This window comes from Pelophylax lessonae (assembly GCF_965119305.1).
Source record: "Pelophylax lessonae genome assembly, chromosome: 1".
In the NCBI taxonomy this organism is placed as follows: Eukaryota; Metazoa; Chordata; class Amphibia; order Anura; family Ranidae; genus Pelophylax; species Pelophylax lessonae.
Genome location: NC_138768.1, coordinates 156,079,859 through 156,104,834, shown reverse-complemented (window position 1 = coordinate 156,104,834; position 24,976 = coordinate 156,079,859). Strand labels below are relative to the sequence as shown.

The window sequence follows — 24,976 nt, the reverse complement described above, 5'->3', positions numbered from 1 at the left end:
CACAGCTGAAATCGAACCTCATCAGGCCAGGCAACGTTTATCCAATCTTCTATTGTCCAATTTTGGAGAGCCTGTGTGAATTGTAGCCTCAGTTTCCTGTTCTTAGCTGGCACGAGTGGCACCCGGTGTGGTCTTGTGCTGTTGTAGCCCATCTGCTTCAAGGTTTGATGTTTTATGCATTCAGAGATCATACTCTGCATACCTTGGTTGTAACAAGTGGTTATTTGAGTTACTGTTGCCTTTCTATCATCTCAAAGCAGTCTGCCCATTCTCCTCTGACCTCTGACATCAACAAGGCATTTTCATTCACACAACTGCCACTCAGTGGATATTTTCTCTTTTTTTGAACCATTCTCTGTAAACCCTAGAGATGGTTGTACATGAAAATCCCAGTAGATAATTCATTTTTAAAACACTTAGACCAGCCCTGTCTGACACCAACAACCATGCCACCTTCAAAGTCACTTAAATCTCCTTTCTCCCCAATTCTAATGCTCGGTTTGAGCTTCAGCAAGTCATCTTCACCACATTCAGATGCCTAAATGCATTTAGTTGTTACCATGTGATTGGCTGATTAGTAGTTTGTGTTACCAAGCAATTGAACAGGTGTATTTAATAAAGAGGCCGGGAAGTGTATATATATATATATATATAAATATTTATATATATTTATATAAGTATATATTGATATACCGTAACCTGAGCACCGCTGTCGGTTTCCAATAAATCATCAGTGCTTTAAATTATATTCCGAATACATTTCACTGTACACCTCAATCAAACTAGGACTATTCCTATAAGAGAGATCTAATTCATTAACAGCAATGTTATAGCTCAAAAAATACAGTAAAATATTGGTACAAGGGTTCCGACAGGTGCCACAATTATCAAACATTAACGATTATAAATGTTAACCCCGAAAAAGTGATATTTTCCAGTCTTGCTATCTGGGTTCATCTTTCTCTCTGTGATTACACCAATATGTACTAGTTTCCTCACTTCCACTTTCTTTTAACTGCATTATCTATAGACCTCTATCCACACTTGAGCATAACCAAGCAATTCAGGGGCTTTTTTTGTGTATATCTACATGCAACTTATAGTACAGGAGCAGAATCATGCATTTTTTGTCCCCGCAGACTTTAAAAAACTGCATAAACATACTTTTTCAATCATTTTTCAGGTGCTCCTATAAAAGACTATGAGGCCAAAAAATGCAAGATTCTTCCCCAAAGAAGCCCATGTACTTTTTTGAGCTTCACACAATAGGTCACACAATGCTCAGGTATAAACAAGTTTATTGAAAATAATAGGATTTTTCTTTGTAAGTATTGTCACGCTTTGGGACAAAATGCTCAGGTATAAATGAGTGTTAAAGTAATATTCACTTAATAAGTAGGGATGAGATTTGGATCAAAAGCATGTTTGTGGTTGGCCGAATAGTTTGGCCCTAATTGGCCCAACTGCCTGCCCATATCCTCAGCTGTTAGAATACAAACCAACATATATAGACAAGAATAAAAAAGACATATTTGGTCAATGAGATCACCCAGGATAACCAGCTGTTTGTTTACTGTACTTTATAACATCCAGGGATCTGTCATTAAGTAATAGGGGTGCAATGGGAAAACATTGTCAATAGATCATCGTGGCAGTGGGGAAACATTGCTAGACGGCTGTTGTGATTGACAAGGATTTACAATGGGGTTATTATACATTTTTTTTTTGTATTTGCTTTAAAGGAACTTGGTGTTAGAGTGTTTATTTACATTTCACATTTTTTTGGCAAAGAGTAATAATGGATACTTATGTATTCCTGTACTCATTCCCCTGGAAGGTAGTAGATATCTGGGAATTTTCTTCTTATAAAGGCAGCTTCCAGATTCCTATAAGCCCTCTCCAACAAACACCTTCATCCTTTTTGGGAGGCTCTATGGGGTAAGAAGCCCTTGCCACTCAACATTGTGAGGGTCATTTGTAAGGGTCTGGTTGGAGTATTAAAGCGGAACCCCACACTGTTTTTTTCCTTTTTCATTTTCTGTCCATTTATAGTGCCCCGCTGCTCAATTGCTAAATTCAGGATTTACAGACTTTCCGCTGGGTTTGCCAAAACACCCATGAACCAAAGTCTGGGGCGTTCATCCCCAATAATATGGTATACTTCACCTGGCAGTTGGATTTTAAGAGTTTCTGATCTCTCAAGATCCAGATTGTTTGAAATCTAAGGATATAAAGCAGCACTCTAGTTAAGATATGTACCACCAGTAAAACTGTATGGCATGTTTACCCCAACCACAGAATAAAAGCAATAAAAGCAGGGCTTGGAGCTTTGGTTTCTCATTGCAGGCCAAATAAGTAGGTGGATGTTGAATAATACTACAACAGATCAGAAGTATGAGAAAGGTTGATAATGGCTTAACTTAAAGACTAAACACGCTTTTATGGCTTCATAATTGATAAGCTGCAATATATTACATTTTTATTCCTTCTTGGATACACTTTAAGGGGGTCTATTTATGTTATCATCAATTATTCCCACAACTTTCACCCAAGATTCACACATTTACTAACTGGGTGCAATTGGGAAAAATGTGTGAACCCTGTGTGAATGTTTGAAAATATTCATAAATATACCCCTAGGTGTGGTGGAGCTGTGTTCAATCTTCCAGTGAGCTTGTAAAAATCTTCTCCTATGAGAAGATTTACTCCTATTGTTAACCACTTGCCGATCAGTCACGTTGACTGTACTGCGGCAAAGTGGCTCGATTCCGTCCAGCGACGTAGCACTACGTCGCTAGACTCCTCCCCTTCTGGGCAGCGCTTGCGCGCCGCCGGAGGCTTGCTCCCGCTGTTTTCAGTCACAGCGGGAGTCGGGCCAGGGGAGGAGCAGCAGTGATCACCGCCGCTCTTCCCCGATCGTCGGGGAATCAAGTCTGGAGATCCGCCCGCTTGTGTAAACAAAGCAGGCGTATCTCCTAAGTGACAAACAGTGACAGATTGCAGGGTTCAGCATAGCTGAACATGCGATCTGTCCCTGTGTCACTCAGTCACCTCCCCCCACACACGTCAGTAAGCACCAGGCATACATTAACCCCTCCCTCTCCAATGAAATTAACCCCTTCCCTGCCAGTGTCATTTTTACAGTAACAGTGCATATTTATAGCACTGATTACTATAGAAATGTCACTGGTACCCCCAAAAGTGTCAAAAATGTCAGTCAAGGGTCCGATCTGTCCGCCGCAATGTCGCAGTCCCGCAAAAAAAATCTCAGATCGCCGTCATTACTCGTTAAAAAAAAAAACACCAAAAATGACAGAAATCTTTCCCTTAGTTAGTAAACGCAATGACTTTTGCACAAACCAATCAAAATACGCTTATTGTGATTTTTTTTTTACCAAACATAGGTAGTAGAAAACAAATTGGCCAAAAATGTAAAAAAATTTAGATTTTTACATTTTTTTTTGGGGGGGGGGGGGGAATTTCATATAAAAAAAATTTGAAAAATATTGTTATTTTTTCAAAATTTACGCTATTTTTTTGTTTATATCGCAAAAAGTAAAAATCGCACAGGTGATCAAATACCACCAAAAGAAAGCTCTGTTTGTGGGAAAAAAAGGACGTAAATTTCGTTTGGGTACAGTGTCGCACGACCGCGCAATTGTCAGTTAAATTTGCACAGTGCCGAATCGCAAAAAGTGGCCTGGACGTAAGACAGCAAAATCCTCCGGTGGTAAAGTGGTTAAATACCGTTTCTCTATCAAAAACTAAAAAAACTAAAAAAAATAGTAGTAGGGTTTTGAACAGTGTCTATATAAACAGGAAAACATATTTCTTTCTGTATTCATTTATATTTGCGTTGTGCGTGTATCTACCAACCCTTGAAATTTACGCTAGCCTAAAAAATGTTGGACCATTCTTCTCATAATCCACATAAAAGAAGTATCTCAGTACAGCAATGTTTACAAATATGTTTAACAACTGCACAATTAATACACATAAAAACTAAATGTAAATTTTAGATTTGCACTTTAAACATAATCTTAGGGCTGCTAACATATCAGCTCTTTCTGGTTGCACTCTCCTATGTATTGCACAATGACTTTAGGCAGAAACATTAATCACCTACACTCCACTGTATCCAGGATAGCGGAGGAGTAAAAGCAGACTACACAATTCTCAGTGCAGTGTATGAAGTATACATACCTGAACAATAAGTATGCTGTTGTTTGTTTATACATACTATAATGTTCCCTATTAATTCTATTTGCAGAAATGTACTTTACCAAGTGTATCAGAAGCATATACAGTAACACCTTGGATTGCGAGCATTAATCGTTCCGGAAACATGCTTGTAATCCAAAGCACTCTTATATCAAAGTGAATGTTCCCATAAGAAATAATGTAAACTCTTTCAGTAATTCCTTCAGTTTATAGTCCATATAAAAGGATTATAGCAATGTGATAGGTTGTGTAACCATAAAATGGACATCTACAAATAGCAGCCCCCACAAGGGGATTAGAAGCAAAATCCAACAGAGGCTACAGAGTATAAAAGAGAAGAGAGGCACCTCTAAATGTAGCAATATGGTTACATTTAATGGAGGTACAACATTCACCAACTCACATGGTTGATGATTAAAAAAAGAGGCACAACTAAGGATGCAGGCATCTGGGGTAAAGTTGTCCACATAGACTATCCTCAGCCCTGCCATCGACGTCCTGCTGCTGGCTCTCACCACTGTCAGCCTGCAATCGTGACCGGGAAGACTACCCTGCAGTAGAGTGATCTGAAAGTGAGGCTTGAAGCACTAGTGGAGCTCAGTGTGGACGTCGATGGCAGGGCTGAGGATGGTCTATGTAGACAGTTTTACCCCAGATGCCTGCATACTTAGATGTGCCTGTTTTATTCATCAACCATGTTGATAAATATTGTACCTTCAATAATGTAACCATATTTCTACACTTAGAGGCGCCTCTCTTCTCTTTTATACTCAGTTGTGACATGACGCTACTTGTATATCAAGACATCACTTGTTTATCAAGTCAAAATTTATGAAAAAATTTAGCTTGTCTTGCAAAACCCTCTCAAATCAAATTACTCCTAATCCAAGGTTTTACTGTACTTAGAAGATCACTGTACTCTGAAAATCACAGTGGTCTTGATCTACGGATGTGTAATAAGGGCAACAGTCAAATTCTATGTTGCACGTTCTTTCTTCTTACACATTATTCCTTGTTTAGTTAAAAAAAACTTTGGATTGTGATGTCAGTGTTAATAATGACTCTAAATTTTTTAGTATGTGCAGTACTTATTATATAGTATTATTTTTTTTCCACTGGGGAAGAAGCTATTTTAAGGCGGAAATTTGTTTTCAATTATCACCACCAGAAAACACAGAGCTGTTTGAGGAGGTCTCATATGAGTTAAATGTACCAACTCTAACTCCCCAAGAGTTTACTTGGAGGGACAAGAAGATTTAATTGTAAAATGCACCAACAACTACTTAACCACTTAACACCCGGAGGATTGTCCTGCTCAAAGACCAGGGCCTATTTTTCGATTCGGCACTGAATGACTTTAACAGACAATTGCGCAGTCGTGCGGCGCTGTACCCAAATGAAATTGGCGCCCTTTTTTTCCCCCACAAACAGAGCTTTCTTTTGGTGGTATTTGATCACCTGTGCGATTTTTACTTTTTGCACTATAAACAAAAAAAGAGCGACAATTTTTAAAAAATAACAATTTTCACATTTTTTTATATGAAATTCCCCCCAAAAAAATTTAAAAATCAAAATTTTTTTAACATTTTAGGCCAATTTGTTTTCTGCTACATATGTTTGGTAAAAAAAAATCGCAATAAGCGTATTTTGATTGGTTTGCGCAAAAGTTATTGCGTCTACTAACTACGGGAAAGATTTATGTCATTTTTATTGTTTTTTTTTTTTACTAGTAATGGCGGCAATCTGCAATTTTTTTTGCGGGACTGCGACATTGCGGCGGACAGATCGGACCCTTGACTGACATTTTTGACACTTTTGGGGGTACCAGTGACATTACTACAGTAATCAGTGCTATAAATATGCACTGTTACTGTAAAAATGACAATGGCAGGGAAGGGGTTAACTTTATTGGTGATCAGTGGGTTAAATGTATCCCTAGGGGCATGATTCTAAATGTGGGGGGCATGGCTTGTAATGTAAGCACAGAGACATACGATCCTACATAGCAGGATCGTATGATCTCTGCAGTTACATCAGGGAGAATGACAGGCGGCTTTGTTTACATTAGCTGCCTGCCTTTCTCCCTCTCCAGCGGGAGATTGCTAGTGACCAGCGGACATCGGAGCCGCTGGTCACTCGCGCGGGGATGTTAGTGAACGAGCGGGGGCAGGAGCGCGCCTCAGGCCGGCGCGCGCTCGCCCCCTAGAGGCTCGTAGACGAGCGACGTAGCCCTACGTCGGTTTGCCTGTACTGGGCTGACTGCCGCAGTAAATAGGCGTGCGGTGATCGGCAAGCGGTTAAAAACAACTAAACAACTTGAAGAGTTATATATCTATGTTTTAGGCATGAAAAAATGCTGTATATGAAAAATGCTTTCAGAAATGTAAATGTTAATAGTTTACCTTTAGCAATTAACAAAATAGAAATTAATTGAACAGAAATTAAATCCAAATCAAATCAATATTTGCTGTGACCATCCTTTGCCTTCAAATTAGCATCGATTTTTATAGGTACACTTGCACATAGTTTTTGAAGGAATTCATTAGGTAGATTGTTCCAAACATCTTGGAGAACTAACCACAGATCGTCTGTGGATGTAGGTTGCCTCAAAACCTTCTGTCTCTTCATGTAATCCCAGACAGACTTGATGATGTTGAGATTAGGGCTCTGTGGAGGCCAAACCATCAGTTCCAGGATTACTTGTTCTTCTTTACTCTGAAGATAGTTCTTAATGACATTAACATTGGGTAGTTATCCTGCTGCAGACTACATTTGGGGCCAATCACATGCCTCCCTGATGATATGGCATGATAGATAAGTATCTGCCTGTATTTCTCAGTATGGAGGAAACCATTAATCCTTGACCAAATCTCCAACTCCATTTGCAGAAATGCAGCCCCAAACTTGCAAGGAACCTCCACCATGCTTTAATGTAGACATTCATTATTGCACAGCTCTCCAGCTTTTCAGCGACTGCCTCCTGCTACAGCCAATATTTCAATATTTGCCTCATTAGTACAGAGCACCTGCTGTGCACCCCAGTTCCTATGTTTTCGTGCATAGTTGCGTTGCTTAGCGTTGTCTCCACATCAGAGGTATGGCTTTTTGGCTGCAATTCTCCCATGAAGACCACTTCTGGCCAGACTTCTCCAGACAGTACTTCCAGACTTAAATCTACGGCCCTCAACATTGCACATTTTTATTTGTGCTTCCTCAAATGAGCTTGAACAGCACATCTTGAAACCCTAGTCTGCTTAGAAATCTTTGCCTGGGATGAGTCTTCTCATGGTGTATGACCTGTGACATAAAACTGTCTCCCCCAACCTCACCTTAGTAGTAGAGTTTGGCTGTTCCTCACCCAGTTTTAAACCTCCTACACAGTTGTTTCTGCTTAAGATAATGACTGTGTTTTAACCTACATATGAAATTGACGATTGTTTGCACTTTCTTGGTATTGTTGGTTAATCATACACCTAACTTTAATCCTATACAGTCCCTGACTTTGTACAAGTGTGCAAAGTGCGCAATGTAAGAATTGATGCTGTTTTGAAATCAATGGGTAGTCACCAGAGATGTATAGTAACTAAGTAGAACTACTTCACTACTGTACTTAAGTACCGAAAGGCGGTATCTGTACTTTCCTGGAGTATAATTTTTTTCTCCTACTTCCACTTTTACTTCACTACATTTTTTCAATGATTTCAATACTTCTACTCCGATATTTTTTTTTGTGCTGCATAGTTACTCGTTACAATTATAAAAATTACCACTGCCAGAATAGTAGATGGCAGGTTTCATGAAGCTCAAAACATGTGTATTATCAGCGCATACGAAAATAAATGCTACTGTATGTATAAATAAAAGCTGCATTAGAAATAATAAAAAACAATATGATGTTCAAACTTTTGACTTCTTTCTTTAATGACTACATAACACAGTACTTGTACTTTTACTTTCAGTACTTAAGTAGCAATTTTTTTTTCAAAACTACTGGTACTTTTACTTTCAGTACTTGAGTAGCAAAAATTTTTAAAAAACTACTCGCAACACTTAAGTACAAAAAATGTTGAATACTTTAGTACTTCTACTCAAGTCACTTTTTGATCGAGCACTTCCACTTCTACTCAAGTCACTTTTTGATCGAGCACTTCCACTTCTACTCAAGTCACTTTTTGATCGAGCACTTCCACTTCTACTCAAGTCACTTTTTGATCGAGCACTTGTACTTTTACTCAAGTATGGGTTTCGAGTACTTTATACAACTCACACCAAATATTGATTTGATTTCGATTTTTCTTCTGTTACCTCACTTTGCATTTTGTAAATTGATAATAATAAACAATTAAAATATATATTTTTGAAAGCATTCTTTCTTTTCAGCATGTCTTCATGCCTGCCTAAAACTTTTGCACAGTAGTGTGTATATTTATTTATTATAGGTACTTATATGGGGCCTTCAGTTTACACAGTGCTTCACATATACATTGCACATTTACATCAGTCCCTGCCCTCAAGGAGCTTACATTCTAAGATCTCTAACTAACATTTATACATACATTATACTAGGGCCAATTTGGACAGGATCCCAACATATATAATATATGTTAATGATATATATATATATATATATATATATATATATATATATACACACGATAGATAGATAGATAGATAGATAGATAGATAGATAGATAGATAGATAGATAGATAGATAGATAGATAGATAGATAGATAGATAGATAGATAGATATGACCTAAATTGACTTAAATGGAACTCCATAAAATTAAGTTTTATTTACAGTATATTCCAAAAAGTCTACAGTAATAGAGTTGATTTCCTACAAGGTGGCTTCACCAGTGTAGAGGAAGATAATACTCAGAAACCAAATACTCCTATATTACAAGGTTCAGAAGGCTAATAAGACACATTAGACTTCCTAGGAGAAAGATAGTTTATGTGCGAGTAAAGGCAGGTGTCCAAAAACCTTTGGTAAAATAGTGTACTAATTATTATAAAGAATCATTAATGAGAGCCAGTGACTCTTGCAATATCAGACTGGACTTAAAGTATATGTAAACCTAGTAAAAAAAAACTCTCATATAAGGTCCATATAATTTCAAAAGTAATTTTTGATGATCTCAAATATTTGCACACTTTGTACAGGCACTTTATGTTATTTTGTGACAACACTGTCTCCTTGTCTCCCAGTTGTGTTTCTGGATTGTCACCCTGTGACACTGACATCTGATATCAACCACTACAGGCTGTTTCAATGCACATTAACCAGGCATGGTCCATTGTTGTCACCATCAGTAAACCAGACCTGAGAAATACCATGTAACCATCCCTAAATTGCATGTAGACAGGAATTGGCTGCAGGAGATCATTAACACTGAGATGCAAAAAGGACCAAAAAAGGTGAGCACATAGTTTTTTATCCCTCAAGCGTTCTGTGCTCTGCACTATAGCAAAGACCAGGCAGACTGCACTTAAAGCGTTACTAAACCCAGGACCCTGCATTCACTATATCTGATCTCCCACAGTACACAGAATATGGAAATGTAATTATTTTAGTAAATATAAACTGCTAAATACCTTTTCTCATCAGCAGTATGTAGCAGTCTTGTGACTTCTATCAGTGTCTGGTTAAAGCTTGAAGGAGGAATTTTCATTCTCCTCTGACTGTCCTATCATGACGTAGGACTCCTGACCCTCTGTCTGTGGAGAGCTGATTGGCCCTGTGCTGATCACATGCACTCTCCCAAGAAAAAAAACTCTCTAGCAATACACACCAAACTGTGCATGTGCAGACAGTCCCTTGGCTCTGTAAATATCAGGATTTTTACTGGAGTCAGTGGAAGAAGATGATGACCAGAGAAGATATGATCAAACAGCCTTTTTACACAATGCAGAGGATTAACCCCTTAGGTTCCTCAGTGAGTATGACAAGTATGCTTTACTGCATTTACAGTCTGATTTTACTGTTGTGGGTTTAGTAACACTTTAGCTTTGTTTTCACTTTTAAACCATTATATGTTACTAATTGTTTTGTGGATCTGTTTTTGTTAACTGCTCAGTTGACCTGCTCCAGTAATCATGTCGTATGGGCTGATTTACTGGAGAGTGCAAAATCTGGTGCAGCTCTGCATAGAAACCAATCAGTTTCCAAGTTTTTTGTCAAATTAAACAAGCTGAAGTTAGAAGCTGATTGGCTACCATGCACAGCTGCTTAGTAAATCAACCCCTTAGTCTGTTGGTGCTTAGATTGTTGTCCTATGAGCTGGGACATCTCTGAACAGGTTGAATCGTGTGTCACAGGGATTGGTTAAGTTTGCAGGCAGCGCTTTCATATTTTGATGTGATCTGCAAAAATTGTTCTTTCTTTTGTGTGTGTTTCTAAGTTCAAGTTGTTTGCTGTTTCAGAAAAGTTTACTTCGAAGGCTGGCCACATATTATACAATATTCTTGTACAATTTTCCTTTCGATTTTCCAAAACGATATAATATGAAATGAAACCTGAATGTTTTCATACTTTGTATGCAATCAAGCAGGCCCTTGCACTACATAGTTGAAGGTAAATCTAAAGGAAATTGAATCAGAAAATTGTATAATGTATGGCCAGAAAGTTATGAATATTTAGCAGCCCACCTAATTACTAGGGTGCATCTCCTTGTGGAGTCAGCTGGGGAAGTGATAACTATTTGAGGCAACCTTCATTCCTAGAGCTCTTGCTTAGGCCTAAGGCCTGGTTCCCACCTATGCAGGTTGCAGATGATGCATATTCCAGGTGTATTTTGCATTTTTCAATACACGGTTCGATCCATTGAAGTCTATGGAACCAAAAACACAACCTGCTGGTCCCTGGCCTTTTCCATATCATGCACAGATGTGAATGTGACTCATAGGAAAGCATGTTAAATGGACTGTAGTGTGTTTCTGCAAAACTGAAAACACACTAAAAATGCATAGGTGTGAACCAGGCTTTAGTGTAGGCTAGTGAATGATGCTGGCCTACTTAACCACTTTACGACTGCTCACATTGCTGCTACTGCGGCAATGTGGCTCGTTATCGTCCAGCGAAGTAGACCTACATTCGCTGGACTCCTCCCCTCGTGGGCAGCGTGCACGCGCCGCCGGAGGCTCGCTCCCGCTGTATTCAGTTACAGCGGGAGTCGGGCCAGGGGAGGAGCGGCGGTGATCACCGCTGCTCTTCCCCGATAGTCGGGGATCGAGTGTGGAGATCCGCCCGCTTGTGTAAACAAAGCGGGCGGATCTCCTAAGTGACATGCAGGGTCAGATTGCAGGATTCAGCATAGGTGAACCTGCGATCTGTCCCTGTGTCACATATTCCCTTCCCCCCACACACGTCAGTAAGCACCAGGCATACATTAACCCCTTGATCACCAATAAAAATTAACCCCTTCCCTGCCAGTGTCATTTTTACAGTAACAGTGCATATTTATAGCACTGATTACTGTAGTAATGTCACTGGTACCCCCAAAAGTGTCAAAAATGTCAGTCAAGGGTCCGATCTGTCCGCAATGTCGCAGTCCTGCAAAAAAAAAAATCCCAGATCGTCGCCAGATCGCCGCCATTACTAGTTAAAAAAAAAAAACAATAAAAATTACATAAATTTCCCGTAGTTAGTAGCTGCGATAAAGTAGCTGCGATAACTTTTGAGTAAACCAATAAAAATACGCTTATTGTGATTTTTTTTTTTACCAAAAATATGTAGCAGAAAACAAATTGGCAAAAAAAGTTAAAAAATTTAGATTTTTACATTTTTTGGGGGGAATTTCATATAAAAAATGTGAAAAATATTGTTATTTTTTCAAAATTGTCGCTCTTTTTTTGTATATAGCGCAAAAAGTAAAAATCGCACAGGTGATAAAATACCACCAAAAGAAAGCTCTATTCGTGGGGGAAAAAAGGACATACAATTAATTTGGGTACAGCATCGCACGACCACGCAATTGTCCGTTAAAATAACGCAGTTCCGAATCGCAAAATATGGCCTGGTCAGGAAGGGGGAAAAATCTTCCGGTCTTAAAGCGGTTAAAAATATGCTCATTGAGAATTTTTTTGTCAAAGACATGTAGCTAAATACATTTTGACCTAAATATATGACAAAAATTGAATATATGGATATTTTTTAACTGTCAAAGTAGAAAAATATTGTTATTTTTTCAAAATTGTCGCATTTTTTTTATTAATATCACAAAAAATGAAAATCGCACAGGTGATCAAATACCACCAAAATAAAGCTCTATTTGTGGGAAAAAAAGGACGTAAATTTCGTTTGGGTTCGGCGTTGCATAACCGCGCAATTTTCAGTTAAAGTCGCACAGTGCCGAATCGCAAAAAGTGGCCTGGACTTAAGACAGCAAAATCCTCCGGTGGTAAAGTGGTTAAAGAAGCACTTTGGCCTTGTGGAAATACCTGCAGCTGTCCCCAACTTAATCACATTAGTACCACACTATCGCTCTCTGTGACCGATGTGTCCTTCGGACACAGCTGATCACAGATCAGAGTAAAGGGCCACTCACAGCAGCCCTTTACTATGTGATCAGCTGTGTCCAATCACAGATGATCACATGTAAACAGACTTGCCGGTTATCAAAAGTCCTTTCCTCAAGCACTGTGTCTGTGTGAGGAAAGGAGTGCCGATAATGGCAAGGCTGTCAGCACACTGTTTACACAGTGACCTGATTATCATTGCAGTCTTATCAGTGCCAATTAGTGCCTATCAGTGCAGCTTATCAGTGCCCATCGGTGCCACTTCATCAGTGCCTATCAGTGCACATCAGTGCAACCTCATCAGTGCCCATTAGCGCAGTCTCGTCAGTGCACATTAGAGCAGCCTCATCAGTGCCCATCAGAGCCACCTCATCAGTGCAGCCTCACCAGTGCCCATCAGTCCTGCCTCATCAGTGCCCATCAGAGCCACCTCATCAGAGCAGCCTCACCAGGATCCATTAGTGCTGCCTAATCAGTGCCCATCAGTGCAGCTTATCAGTGCCCATCAGTGCCACCTTAGCAGTGCCTATCAATACACATCGGTGCCACCTTATCAGTGCCTATCAGTGCACATGAGTGCAACCTCATCAGTGCCCATCAGTTCAGCCTCATCAGTGACTATCAGTGCAACTTCGTCAGTGTCCATCAGTGCAGCTTATCAGTGCCCATCAGTGCCACTTCATCAGTGACTATTAGTGCAACCTCATCATTGCCCATCAGTGCAGCTTTATCAGTGCAGCCTCATCAGTGCCCTTCAGTGCAGCCTCATAATTTCCTATCAGTGCAACATCATCAGTGTCCATCAGTGCAGCCTTATCAGTGCATCCTCACCAGTGCCAATCAGTGCAGCCTCATCAGCACACATCAGTGAAGAAGAAAAATGACTTATTTGCAACAGAAAAGTTTTTTTTCAAAATTTTCTGTCTTTTTTGTTTGTTTAGCAAAAAGTAAAAAAAAATCCAGTGGTGATTAAATACCACCAAAGCAAATCTCAATCTTTCTTAAAAAAAAAAAATGATTAAAACGTCATGTGGGTACAGTGTTGCATGACCATGCAATTGTCATTCAAAGTGCGACAGCACTGAAAGCTGAAGATTTGCCTTGGCAGGAAGGGAATTATAGTGCCCAGTATTGAAATGGTTAAAGATGTGTGCTGCATGACTAGATGAGTGAAAAGTTTACAGAAGATTTTTTTCAGCTCATTTTCCTTAGGATCTGTGGCCACTATATGCTTGGTTTTTCAGGAGCCAAGAATCCATGATTTGTCCTGATCTGCTCCATATCTGTCCCATTTTCTCCAAAAAAAAAAAAGTTCAAGTTTATTTATGGAGCAATTGATGTCCATCTTTTGTATTACCACCTGGAGTAGAACAACCCTAAGGTAGATGTTACTGGAGCATCTTTCACTGTCTGATGGTCATTAGCTGTCACACACATGGTGAAGAGTATTGTACTAATATTTACATTTAGGAAAACTTATATATATTATATGGACAATTATATGTCTTCATGGGCAATTCCATTAATGTCATTTATACATTTATGATAACGACTTTTTTGAAGTGCAGGACGTCCTCTTTTACTATCTGGTGTTCATTAGCTGTTACACACAGCTTAACAAGCATTGTACTAATATTTACATTTAGAAAACTTACATGTCTCCATGAACCAATCCATAGATGTCAGTCATACTTTTATGATAAAGACTTTTAAGGATGACCAAGTGCAGGACAACAACAACAGCAGGAAGTCCCCATCCAAGTATAAAGAAGATCAAATGACGCTTCTCTGCATGTTCATCGTTCATCACCAGAATATACCAGAAGTTTACTGCCTGAAAAAAGAATGCAGATATTACATTTATATTTCAAGATTCTGCTTTGAAACACATTTATAACCATTTTATCAAAGTATTTGTAGTTTTTATACAAATTACCACAAAATTCTCCTTACACAGTAATATATACAAATTAATATTGCATAATAAATCTGAAAGTGATTGGAGTGGAACTCTACTGAGCAAAGTCTTAACAGTACAAATCCTGTGTCAAAACAATTGTTCCAGTTATCCATCAGGCTGTTTTTTTTTTGGCTTACCAGAATATCCCTCTATAAAAATTGAGGCATAAATAAAAATAACTTAATAAAACAGTTTTGGGAGGGGTGTAGGAAGTAAAAGCACAGAGTGTGCTTTTATTTACCTTGGCCACTCTCACACTGTCTCCACCTTTATCAGTACTGGTCCTACAGCATTCTCACTCACATTATTCTGAAATACACTATTAAAACAGAAGAGCTTTACAGGCATCCTAATTTCCTACACTGCAGATACAGACAGGAGGACACAGATTATGGGGTACGTAACACAATACGGACAGGGTTGCAACTGAACAAAAGACTGGCCTGGGACAGCCTTCTGTAACTGGGGTGCCTTGGCAAAATGCCTAAAAACTGTCCAAACCTGCCTTTTAGTTACACAAAGCCACAGTTTTTCATTGTGAACCACTACAACCTTTGTAGTCCCTGGCTTCCTAACAACCAATGACGTCATCAGTTGATAAGAAGGACAGCGCGTGCCTGCACAGCATCCTTGTTTGCTCCTTTTTTGCCCTCTTCATCAGCACTGGGGGTCACATTAGCTGAATGAGGGAGAGAAACTGGGGAAGAAGATAAACTAGACAGTAACAGTGTGCTAAGGTGTATTTGCTAATTGGAAGAATAAAACACCTCTAACATTGGTTGTCCCACGCTGGTGCTCCATCAGTCGGAGGGGGGGGGGGCAGGCGGCAGACGGACCACCCCCCCAATCACTCCAGACCGCACCACCATATCCCCCCTGTGCCAGTTTGCTTACCTCTGTGGGACCGACAGGCAGCGGCGACGGAGGCTTCCCCCTCAGTCTCCATATTCCCTCTCGGCGGCCGTCTCCTTCTTTCTTCTTGGCCAATAGGATGCCGATCAGGAAACAGGTCTCAGGACCCACTTCCTGATTGGCTGGGAGGAGAATCAGTGTGGCAATAGTGAATATTTATTCGCTACTGTCACACAACTGGGTGGGCTTGGGGCGCAGTGCTCTGCGCCCCGAGCCCACCATTTTTTGAAGCCTATTAGAGCCTCTGGCTCTAATCGTGTGCTTAAAAAAAAAATCCCCCATTGGAATCCATGCATCCAGCACCCTGCGTGTAGATTAGGGGGCCGGACGCATGGATAGGGGGGGCCGCGCCTCTGCGCCCCTAATGGATGGCCCGCCACTGGTCCTATGTGTGTTGATATTGTTGCAATATGTAAAACTATTAGTTTTTTTTTTTTCATTTTAGAATGGGGTGCCTCAAGATTTTGCATAATTTTAAGGGTGCCTTGACTGAAAAAAAGGCTAAGAAACACTGAACTAGGATAAGCTAAGACATGGGGGGCACATTTGAATTCTTGCTGCCTATGGGTTATATTTAGGCTTCATTTAGATAAGCATTGACACCCTTTATGATTGCAAGTCAAGTTTTTTTATTGCGACTGTATCTACCCTGAGCTGTGCTCAGGCAGCCTATAGAGGTGGTTGCAGATGCAGCTGCTGCATGGACACAGCCAGATGTCAAAGTTTGACAGATGATGTCTATAAACATTCTATAGTATGTGCCCAGTAGTGCCATATCTCTTAATAAGGTACGTCGCAAGCAGATAATGTCACTGAATAGTCTGGCCATCTCTGGTCTAATTAAACAGTACATAGCCATCGTTCCTCTCAAAACCTCCTGCTCTCTAGCTCCCTTGTCACCTCCTCCCATGCTCCCCTCCAGGACTTTACCAGAGCCTCTCCAATCCTATGGAACTCCTTACCCTTATCTGTCTGATTATCTCCTACTCTATTAGCTTTTAGTCGATCTCTGAAAACCCTCCTCTTCAGAGAAGCCTATTCTACCCACACTTAACAACTCTACCTCCATTTTCTCCATCTGCCCATCCCCCTCCGTTACTGTCTTTTGTTTCACTTGACCCTCCCTTCTAGATTGTAAACTCTAACGAGCAGGACCCTCTGATTCCTCCTGTATTGAATTGTACTGTAACTGTATTGTCTTCCCCCACATTGTAAAGCGCTGTGCAAACTGTTGGCGCTATATAAATCCTGTATAATAATAATAATAATAGTAATAATAATAGCCATTGAGACATACCTGACAGAAGAATAAAATATATGATCATATTTTACTAATGCAAGACCACAACAGAAATCAAAGTAACAAAAAAGAACTAACGTACGTGTTCAGCTTTCCCGAGATTGCAATCTATGTTTTTAAATTGTATCGCTACCCTAATTCATACAAATTCAAAGTAGCTTGGATGACTTTTAAATAAAATATCTAAAAATAAAGGATTTACTGTGAATTCATTAAGACTGCAGAAGTCACTAAGCCTTGTATGTACTTGCCATATGTTGTATACACACTAAAAGATATGACAAATACTTCACAGTTTCAACAATAAAACATTGTGCTACAAATTTCATTCCACATCCCACGGAAACGCTGCTAAACAGTCTTACGTAACAAGAAACATCCCCATTTCTGCAGCACACAGTAAAAAAAATATTTTCATCCTGTTCATCTTGTAATTAACATTGTCTTAGTTGTTTTAGTTCTTAAAAGTGTCTTTCACATACTCCTTTTAAGATTGACCTAAACTCAGAATGTGAATATTGCTGTACGGAATATCTATAAATATTAATTGTTCCTAGACAGTACCCTGCATAAATCTCACTTTTGCCTTAAATTCTCCATGAAAAGCAGTGTACTTCCTGTGCTAGACATTGCTGTACCTTGAACTTCATAGCTGTATATCTGTAGAGTGAGATCTAAAGCACTGCTGCCTCTGACTGCTAGTCTAAGGAGACTTAGAGTGAACATTTGGTGATGTCACTGTGCTGCTTACAATTCTCCTTGCTGGCAAGAAAGCTGTACCTGAAGACCTAGAGTTCAAGGATATCCCTGCTTCTACTCAATTGATTTTGCCAATCTGTGCCCACTGATGTTTCTTCACCATTACCCTGCAAGTCATTATGTGACAGCTCTGAGAAAAGGAAGCAAAGCCATGCTCATCTACTATGATGGCCACTTATACACTGACAGGGCGCAGAACAAAGCATAAATGGTCAGTAATGAGGAAAATATCAGCGTCAGAAATCCTGTAAGTAATACTGGTAACCAGTTCTTAATCGTCTGCTTGCTTTATTTGGGAACAGCTTTTAGAGGTCTGGTGCTCTTCCTAAAAAACATGTCCTGATAGAAACATGGAGTCTGCCTTCTTTTGAACCTAATAAAAATCTAAGTTGAAAAAAAGAAACATGGAGGCTGCCATGGCTTTACATCAGGTCCAGAAGAAAAAGTTTAAGAGCCGGTTCACACTACCACGACCAGAAAGTCGCCCCATGAAGGAGCGACTTTTTAGCAGAGACTTGTAAGAGACTTGTAAGAGACTTGCAAGAGACTTGTAAGAGACTTAAATGATAGGCGACTTTGTCTGTGGGGAATGCCTGGCTAATCTTTTTCTTCTTCCTGGAAAGTCTGATTACAGTCGATTGAAAATAGATAAAGATCCGACTTAGAGGCGACTCCCATTGAACTCTATGTGCACAAGTCGGATAGAGGTCACCTTGAAGTAGTACAGGAAACTTTTCTGAAGTCGGAGCGACTTCAGTAGTGCATATTAAGACAGCTCTCATTCATTTACATTGAATTTGTAATGACAAGAGACTTGGAGTGACTTGAGGGCACACAAGTCGCGTCCCAAGTCGGAGTAGTGTGAACCGGCTCTAAGTGTGAAAACAGAGTCCATGTATGTACATTGTGCATACTCAGTTTGTTATGCAAGCTAGTTCTGTTTGTTTTTTTAGAGGGCTTGGGAGCTTGTGGGCAGGGGTGAATTCACTGCACCTTTAAGATAAGAGTTCTTTTTAAATGCTTCCAGTGAGGTGAGTAAATTACCTTTCTGGCAGGATCCTTTAAAATGTCTTGGTGGAGTTTAGTTATGGGGAGTAGACTGATGGGAATGTACATGCCTGGTCATGGAAATGCACTAAGAGAGGAAAGTCAGGGTGGGCACCCCAGTATCCAGGATATGATGAAGGTACATTGCCACTTAAAGGGGATCTGTTGTTTGATGTTAGGATGGAGATAATTTATTATTAAAGACTGTTACTAGTGAACTACCTCAAGTAGAAATAAAATGGAAATATATTGAGTGTTTGGCTTATTTATAGTGATTGGAGTGGATGCCTGTTATCACTGAGAGTGTGAGTTGGGACAACACATTGTTAGGCCATAGCATTAGACAGGTGCATGTCATGAAGGAAGCACACCAGGGACCAGGACCCTGAGGAGAATTACACAACTGCAAACTTGGTTGGGTTGGAGCAGTGCTCAATAGAGGATGAAGTCACCCTCTTGCCAGTGAGCTCTAGCCATCCTCTTGACCAGGACCCAGAGGATAATTACACAATTGCAAGTCACCCTCTTGTCATGTAGCATGCAGCAAGTGACCAGGGCTACCATGTCACTAGGGCTCAGGTGTTTGGTGGACTATTTGAGCCCTATCATACATGGAGGACAGGCAGGACCCTGTTCAAAGAGTGTGCCCAGCCGTTGGTGGGTCGTTGCGAAGGTGACTAGGAGAATAGTGATTGGAAGCTATTTGTGCAAACTAGGCAGAAACAGAGTTTCTGCATGGGCTGTGTACTGTCAGTAGCCTGTAAGTTTAGGCCTTAGTCAATCCCTATTCTGAAGTGGGCCCTTTAGTGTAGTGTGTGGGTGACTCAAGTCAAGGTTGGCTGTGCTTTCAAGCTGTGCTTGCCATAATTATTCCTGTCTGTACTGTGCTGTCAAATATCATCTCAATAGTTGTGAACTAGATTTGAATACTGTCTGTCCTAACTAAGTGAGAAACATTTAGAAGCTGGGCTTCTCTATTTTATGTTAATGGGAACTGGATTACGACAGTCCCCGATCTTTTAATTCGGACAAATCACAGTGAAATTCTGATTAAATTCTTGAAGTCAACCATGAAAGTGACATCTAAAAAAGTATATATATATATATATATATATATATATATATATATATACACAGTGCCTTGCGAAAGTATTCAGCCCCCTTGAACTTTGTGACCTTTTGCCACATTTCAGGCTTCAAACAAAGATATAAAACTGTAATTTTTTGTGAAGAATCAACAACAAGTGGGACACAATCATAAAGTAGAAAGACATTTATTGGATATTTCAAATTTTGTTAAAAAATAAAAAACTGAAAAATTGGGCGTGCAAAATTATTCAGCCCCTTTACTTTCAGTGCAGCAAACTCTCTCCAGAAGTTCAGTGAGGATCTCTGAATGATCCAATGTTGACCTAAGTGACTAATGATGATAAATAGAATCCACCTGTGTGTAATCAAGTCTCCATATAAATGCACATGCACTGTGATAGTCTCAGAGGTCCGTTTAAAGCGCAGAGAGCATCATGAAGAACAAGGAACACACCAGGCAGGTCTGAGATACTGTTGTGGAGAAGTTTAAAGCCGGATTTGGATACAAAAAGATTTCCCAAGCTTTAAACATCCCAAGGAGCACTGTGCAAGCGATAATATTGAAATGGAAGGAGTTTTAGACCACTGAAAATCTATGAAGACCTAGCCGTCCCTCTAAACTTTCAGCTCATACACGGAGAAGACTGATCAGAGATGCAGCCAAGAGGCCCATGATCACTCTGGATGAACTGCAGAGATCTACAGCTGAGGTGGGAGACTCTGTCCATAGGACAACAATCAGTCGTATACTGCACAAATCTGGCCTTTATGGAAGAGTGGCAAGAAGAAAGCCATTTCTTAAAGAGATATCCATAAAAAGTGTCCTTTAAAGTTTGCCACAAGCCACCTGGGAGACACACCAAACATGTGGAAGAAGGTGCTCTGAAACAAGGTGCTCTGAAACCAAAATCAAACTTTTTGGCAACAATGCAAAACGTTATGTTTGGCGTAAAAGCAACACAGCTCATCACCCTGAACACACCATCCCCACTGTCAAACATGGTGGTGGCAGCATCATGGTTTGGGCCTGCTTTTCTTCAGCAGGGACAGGGAAAATGGTTAAAATTGATGGGAAGATGGATGGAGCCAAATACAGGACCATTCTGGAAGAAAACCTGATGGAGTCTGCAAAAGACCTGAGACTGGGACAGAGATTTGTCTTCCAACAAGACAATGATCCAAAACATAAAGCAAAATCTACAATGGAATGGTTCACAAATAAACATATCCAGGTGTTAGAATGGCCAAGTCAAAGTCCAGATCTGAATCCAATCGAGAATCTGTGGAAAGAACTGAAAACTGCTGTTCACAAACGCTCTCCATCCAACCTCACTGAGCTCGAGCTGTTTTGCAAGGAGGAATGGGCAAAAATTTCAGTCTCTCGATATGCAAAACTGATAGAGACATACCCCAAGCGACTTACAGCTGTAATCGCAGCAAAAGGTGGCGCTACAAAGTATTAACTTAAGGGGGCTGAATAATTTTGCACGCCCAATTTTTCAGTTTTTTATTTGTTAAAAAAGTTTGAAATATCCAATATATTTCGTTCCACTTCATGATTGTGTCCCACTTGTTGTTGATTCTTCACAAAAAATTACAGTTTTATATCTTTATGTTTGAAGCCTGAAATGTGGCAAAAGGTCGCAAAGTTCAAGGGGGCCGAATACTTTTGCAAGGCACTGTATATATATTCTATGTTGGAATGGCCACAAATATTTGGACCTGAGTTACACTTGTGTTACATTTACAGTGCTCAGTTCATCCAAAAAAGTATTTTTAACATGGGCTGATGCTGCAGGTTTGATTCACTTATCTTTTTATATTTCTCAGTGACTTCAGCCACCAGAATTTAATACCAGAGAAACCCCTTTTTTTCCCATGAAGAGAGGCATCTCTATAATGGTTATGGCAAGGGGTCAGAGATGGAAATTCAGATGCTAAGATCTTGCCAAAAGAGTCCACAAGGTAAATGAGAGGCCGGTGGTTAATTCAAACTGTTTTCTGTCAACTAAAGCACCACCACCAGGGTGAAATTATTCTTGGAGACTTTCTTTTTTTACATCTTAACATAATGTTTCTGTCATATAAGAAAAATGTATATGTTTAAAATAAAAATATAATTTAAAGCAAGCCTTGCTTTGTTTTAGGCCTACTAAATTCACTCATTTATTGGCAGGAACCAAAGGATATAACTGATGCTGCATAAACAAGGAAGTTTATAGTCCTGTAAAAGTAATGACTTCAGCAACTCATAGCTTCCACTACATTTTTCTTTTCTCTCTGTGCCTGAACAAAGCAGCGTGGGAACGAAAAGAAAAAGTATTTGCTGCTTAGTGGACCTGTTACTTTGTGTGGGAGAAATATAGAGCCTGCTGTTGCTAAATTCATTCTAAAAATGCTTAATGCCTGGCTTTCCCTGGCTGCAATACTTCTGAGTCACATACATTTGAACAAGCATGAAGGAAATGCGTTTTATACATAATCCGTCATAGACTGAGAAAATACCGAAGTGAAAACAATATATACATTTTAGAAAAAAAAAAAGCAACAATGACAGCCTACAAATATCTTTTATAACAGGTTTTCTTTAATGCAGATGAGCTGCTAGCAATTGGACTTGGGCAATTGGTTAGGCTTAAGCATGAGTTCGGGCTGAACATTGGCTGTCTGCTTATTCGATAAAGACTCAAATTATCAGGGCGTTTGACCATTTGTTTCGGTCCGCCTGAATGACCACAATGCACTGCACCGCCGCACAGTGCATTGGAAGCCCTGATTGGCTCAACCAATGAAATCTATGCCAAATCAGGGCACAGAGCATCGTCAGAGCCATGATTGGAGAAAGTAATGACTCTATCCAATCATCGCTCATTGCTCTTAGTCCCGACCCACATTATAAAAATATTCTCCCCATAGCGGCCGTTTTCAGTGTAAAATTGGTGTGGAGAGATGTAGAACAGGGCTCTGTTCAGTGTTGTCAGTGAGTTAGTGTGCTATAGTTTGCTAATATGCTTCTGTTGTTAGTGTAGAATATCAATTTAGTGTGAATCTAGTGATCCCTCAGTGTGAGTGTAGTGTGACAATTCATTTTTACTTTAGTGTCAGTTTTTGTGAGTGTAGTGTGATCATTCATTTTTACTTTAGTGTCAGTTTAATTTGTCAGGGCAGGTTTCCTGCAGCATTTAATCAGTGCATTACTGCACATTTAACGCAGTATATATCTGTGCATTACTGTATGTTTAACACAGTATATATCCATGCGTTACTGCACGTTTAACGCAGTATACATCGGTGCATTACTGGATATTTAACGCAGTATATATCAGTGCGTTACTGCATGTTTAATGCAGTATATATCAGTGCATTACTGCACATTTAACGCAGTATATATCTGTGCGTTACTGTATGTTTAACGCAGTATATATCAGTGCATTACTCCACGTTTAACGCAGTATATATCCGTGCGTTACTGCACGCTTAACACAGTATATATCATATATATATATCCTGTAATCCTCAGTGACCCCCAAGGAGTCTGCTACTCATGCCTCCACAAACTTGTGGTGCATGGGCTCCCTCATTCTTCAAAGCTTACAAAAAGACCTGAGAATACGTAGCATCAAAGAGAAGGATCACTATTGGTTGACAACCCTCCTTGACCACCGTTACAAGGGGAAAGTCCCGGAACTCATCCCATCCCCACAGAGGGAGCAGAAGATGAAATCTCTTGAGGACACCTTGAAGAGAAGTTTATGTAATGCTTTTCCTAACTCTGGTAGGTTATAGTCTGCTGTAAATGGTTGTTTTGAGGCTTCTGTTGGTCAAAAGAGGAGCGGTGAAAAAGGAGCCGCCTCAGTGATGCCTTTTGTAGTCCTTGGACCCAGGACTATCAGCTTCAACATCCCATTAGCAGCAACTTTATCATATGGTGGGAGATTATCTAGGGGTGAAAACAGATATGGAGAGCTTTCCAGTTGAAGATCCACTGGATTACTGGGTCATGAGAATAGACCACTGGCCAGAACTTGCCCAGTATGAAATAGAGCTGCTGGGCTGCCCTGCATCCAGCATGCTTTCTGAATGAGCATTCAGTGCTGCCAGATGTTTTGTGACAGATAAGAGAGCATGCCTGTCCACAGACTCCGTGGACCGGCTGACATTTATCAAAATAAATCAGTCCCGGATTAGGAGCAGCTATCAAGCCCCTGATGCCGATTTTGCTGATTACGTGCTTTCTGGATCTCAAATCTCTTAAAGACTGTCTAGGCTGCCTAGCTTCATTGGCGTTGAATTCACTTGGAAGAAATTTTTTGGTGTAGGTTTCATGGCCAAAATTAACACCCAAGGACCAATTTTTACACACCTGTTTGACAGGTGCATATCATAGCAATTTTTGACAGCAAGGCCAATTGTTGCTTTTATCAACCCTGATAGGGTTACAGGGATCCTCAGGGTCCCCCTGAGGAAGACACATAGTCCCTGTGTTGTCACACGTAGGGGAGGGGGCCAGGTCTATGTCTGTGAACACATCGTCTCACAGCGAGAGTAACGCTGTTATACACAAGCGTAGCAGTGGGCATCCCATCGAGCCATTCATTAGTGTATCCGCAAACTGTATACCCTGCCTGGATAGACTGGTGCACTCTAGCACCAGGCACATGTGAGTGTTCTGTGTATTTTTTAATAAACTTATGCTTTTATCAAACATTATTTGCACTATGGATCTGTGCTTTTTTTCCCTATGTGTGAGAGCTGCTGAGCTCATTATCCCAGATTGGGAGCCTGAACATTGGAGGAAATCATCCACCCTTTCCCTGCTGTTAGTGACCAAGCTCAATTGTGAGGTCACACTCAGTGAGGTAAGCAACCCACCTAACGAGGGGTCACAAGAGTGGAGGTGACACGTCCGACAAACCGTCTTATTAGCTACAGTTTACGAATTGTCAATTTTTTATTTTTTGAGCACTTGTCATTGGGACTGTTTTTTCAATATATTCACGGATTTCTATATATATATTTTCTAATATATTAATTTATCAATTTGATGCTTAGTTATCACATAACATATATTGTATTATATATGCAAGTTGCCACGGATTTATTTAGGTTCATGTTTTGCACTTTAAATTAATGTTTATCTGATTTGTCAATATTTATTATATATTTTTTT

At 40.0% G+C, this 24,976-nt stretch overlaps 1 protein-coding gene across 1 annotated transcript in view; it reads right to left on the bottom strand.

Annotated features, from left to right (window-relative positions):
* Positions 1 to 24,976, bottom strand: part of ADGRV1 (adhesion G protein-coupled receptor V1) — a 654,157-nt gene that overhangs the window by 85,207 nt on the left and 543,974 nt on the right. Inside the window, exon 86 of the mRNA XM_082259824.1 lies at positions 14,395 to 14,573. Within this exon, the coding sequence (XP_082115950.1) occupies positions 14,395 to 14,573 (179 nt within the window). The remainder of the gene's footprint in view (positions 1 to 14,394; positions 14,574 to 24,976) is intronic.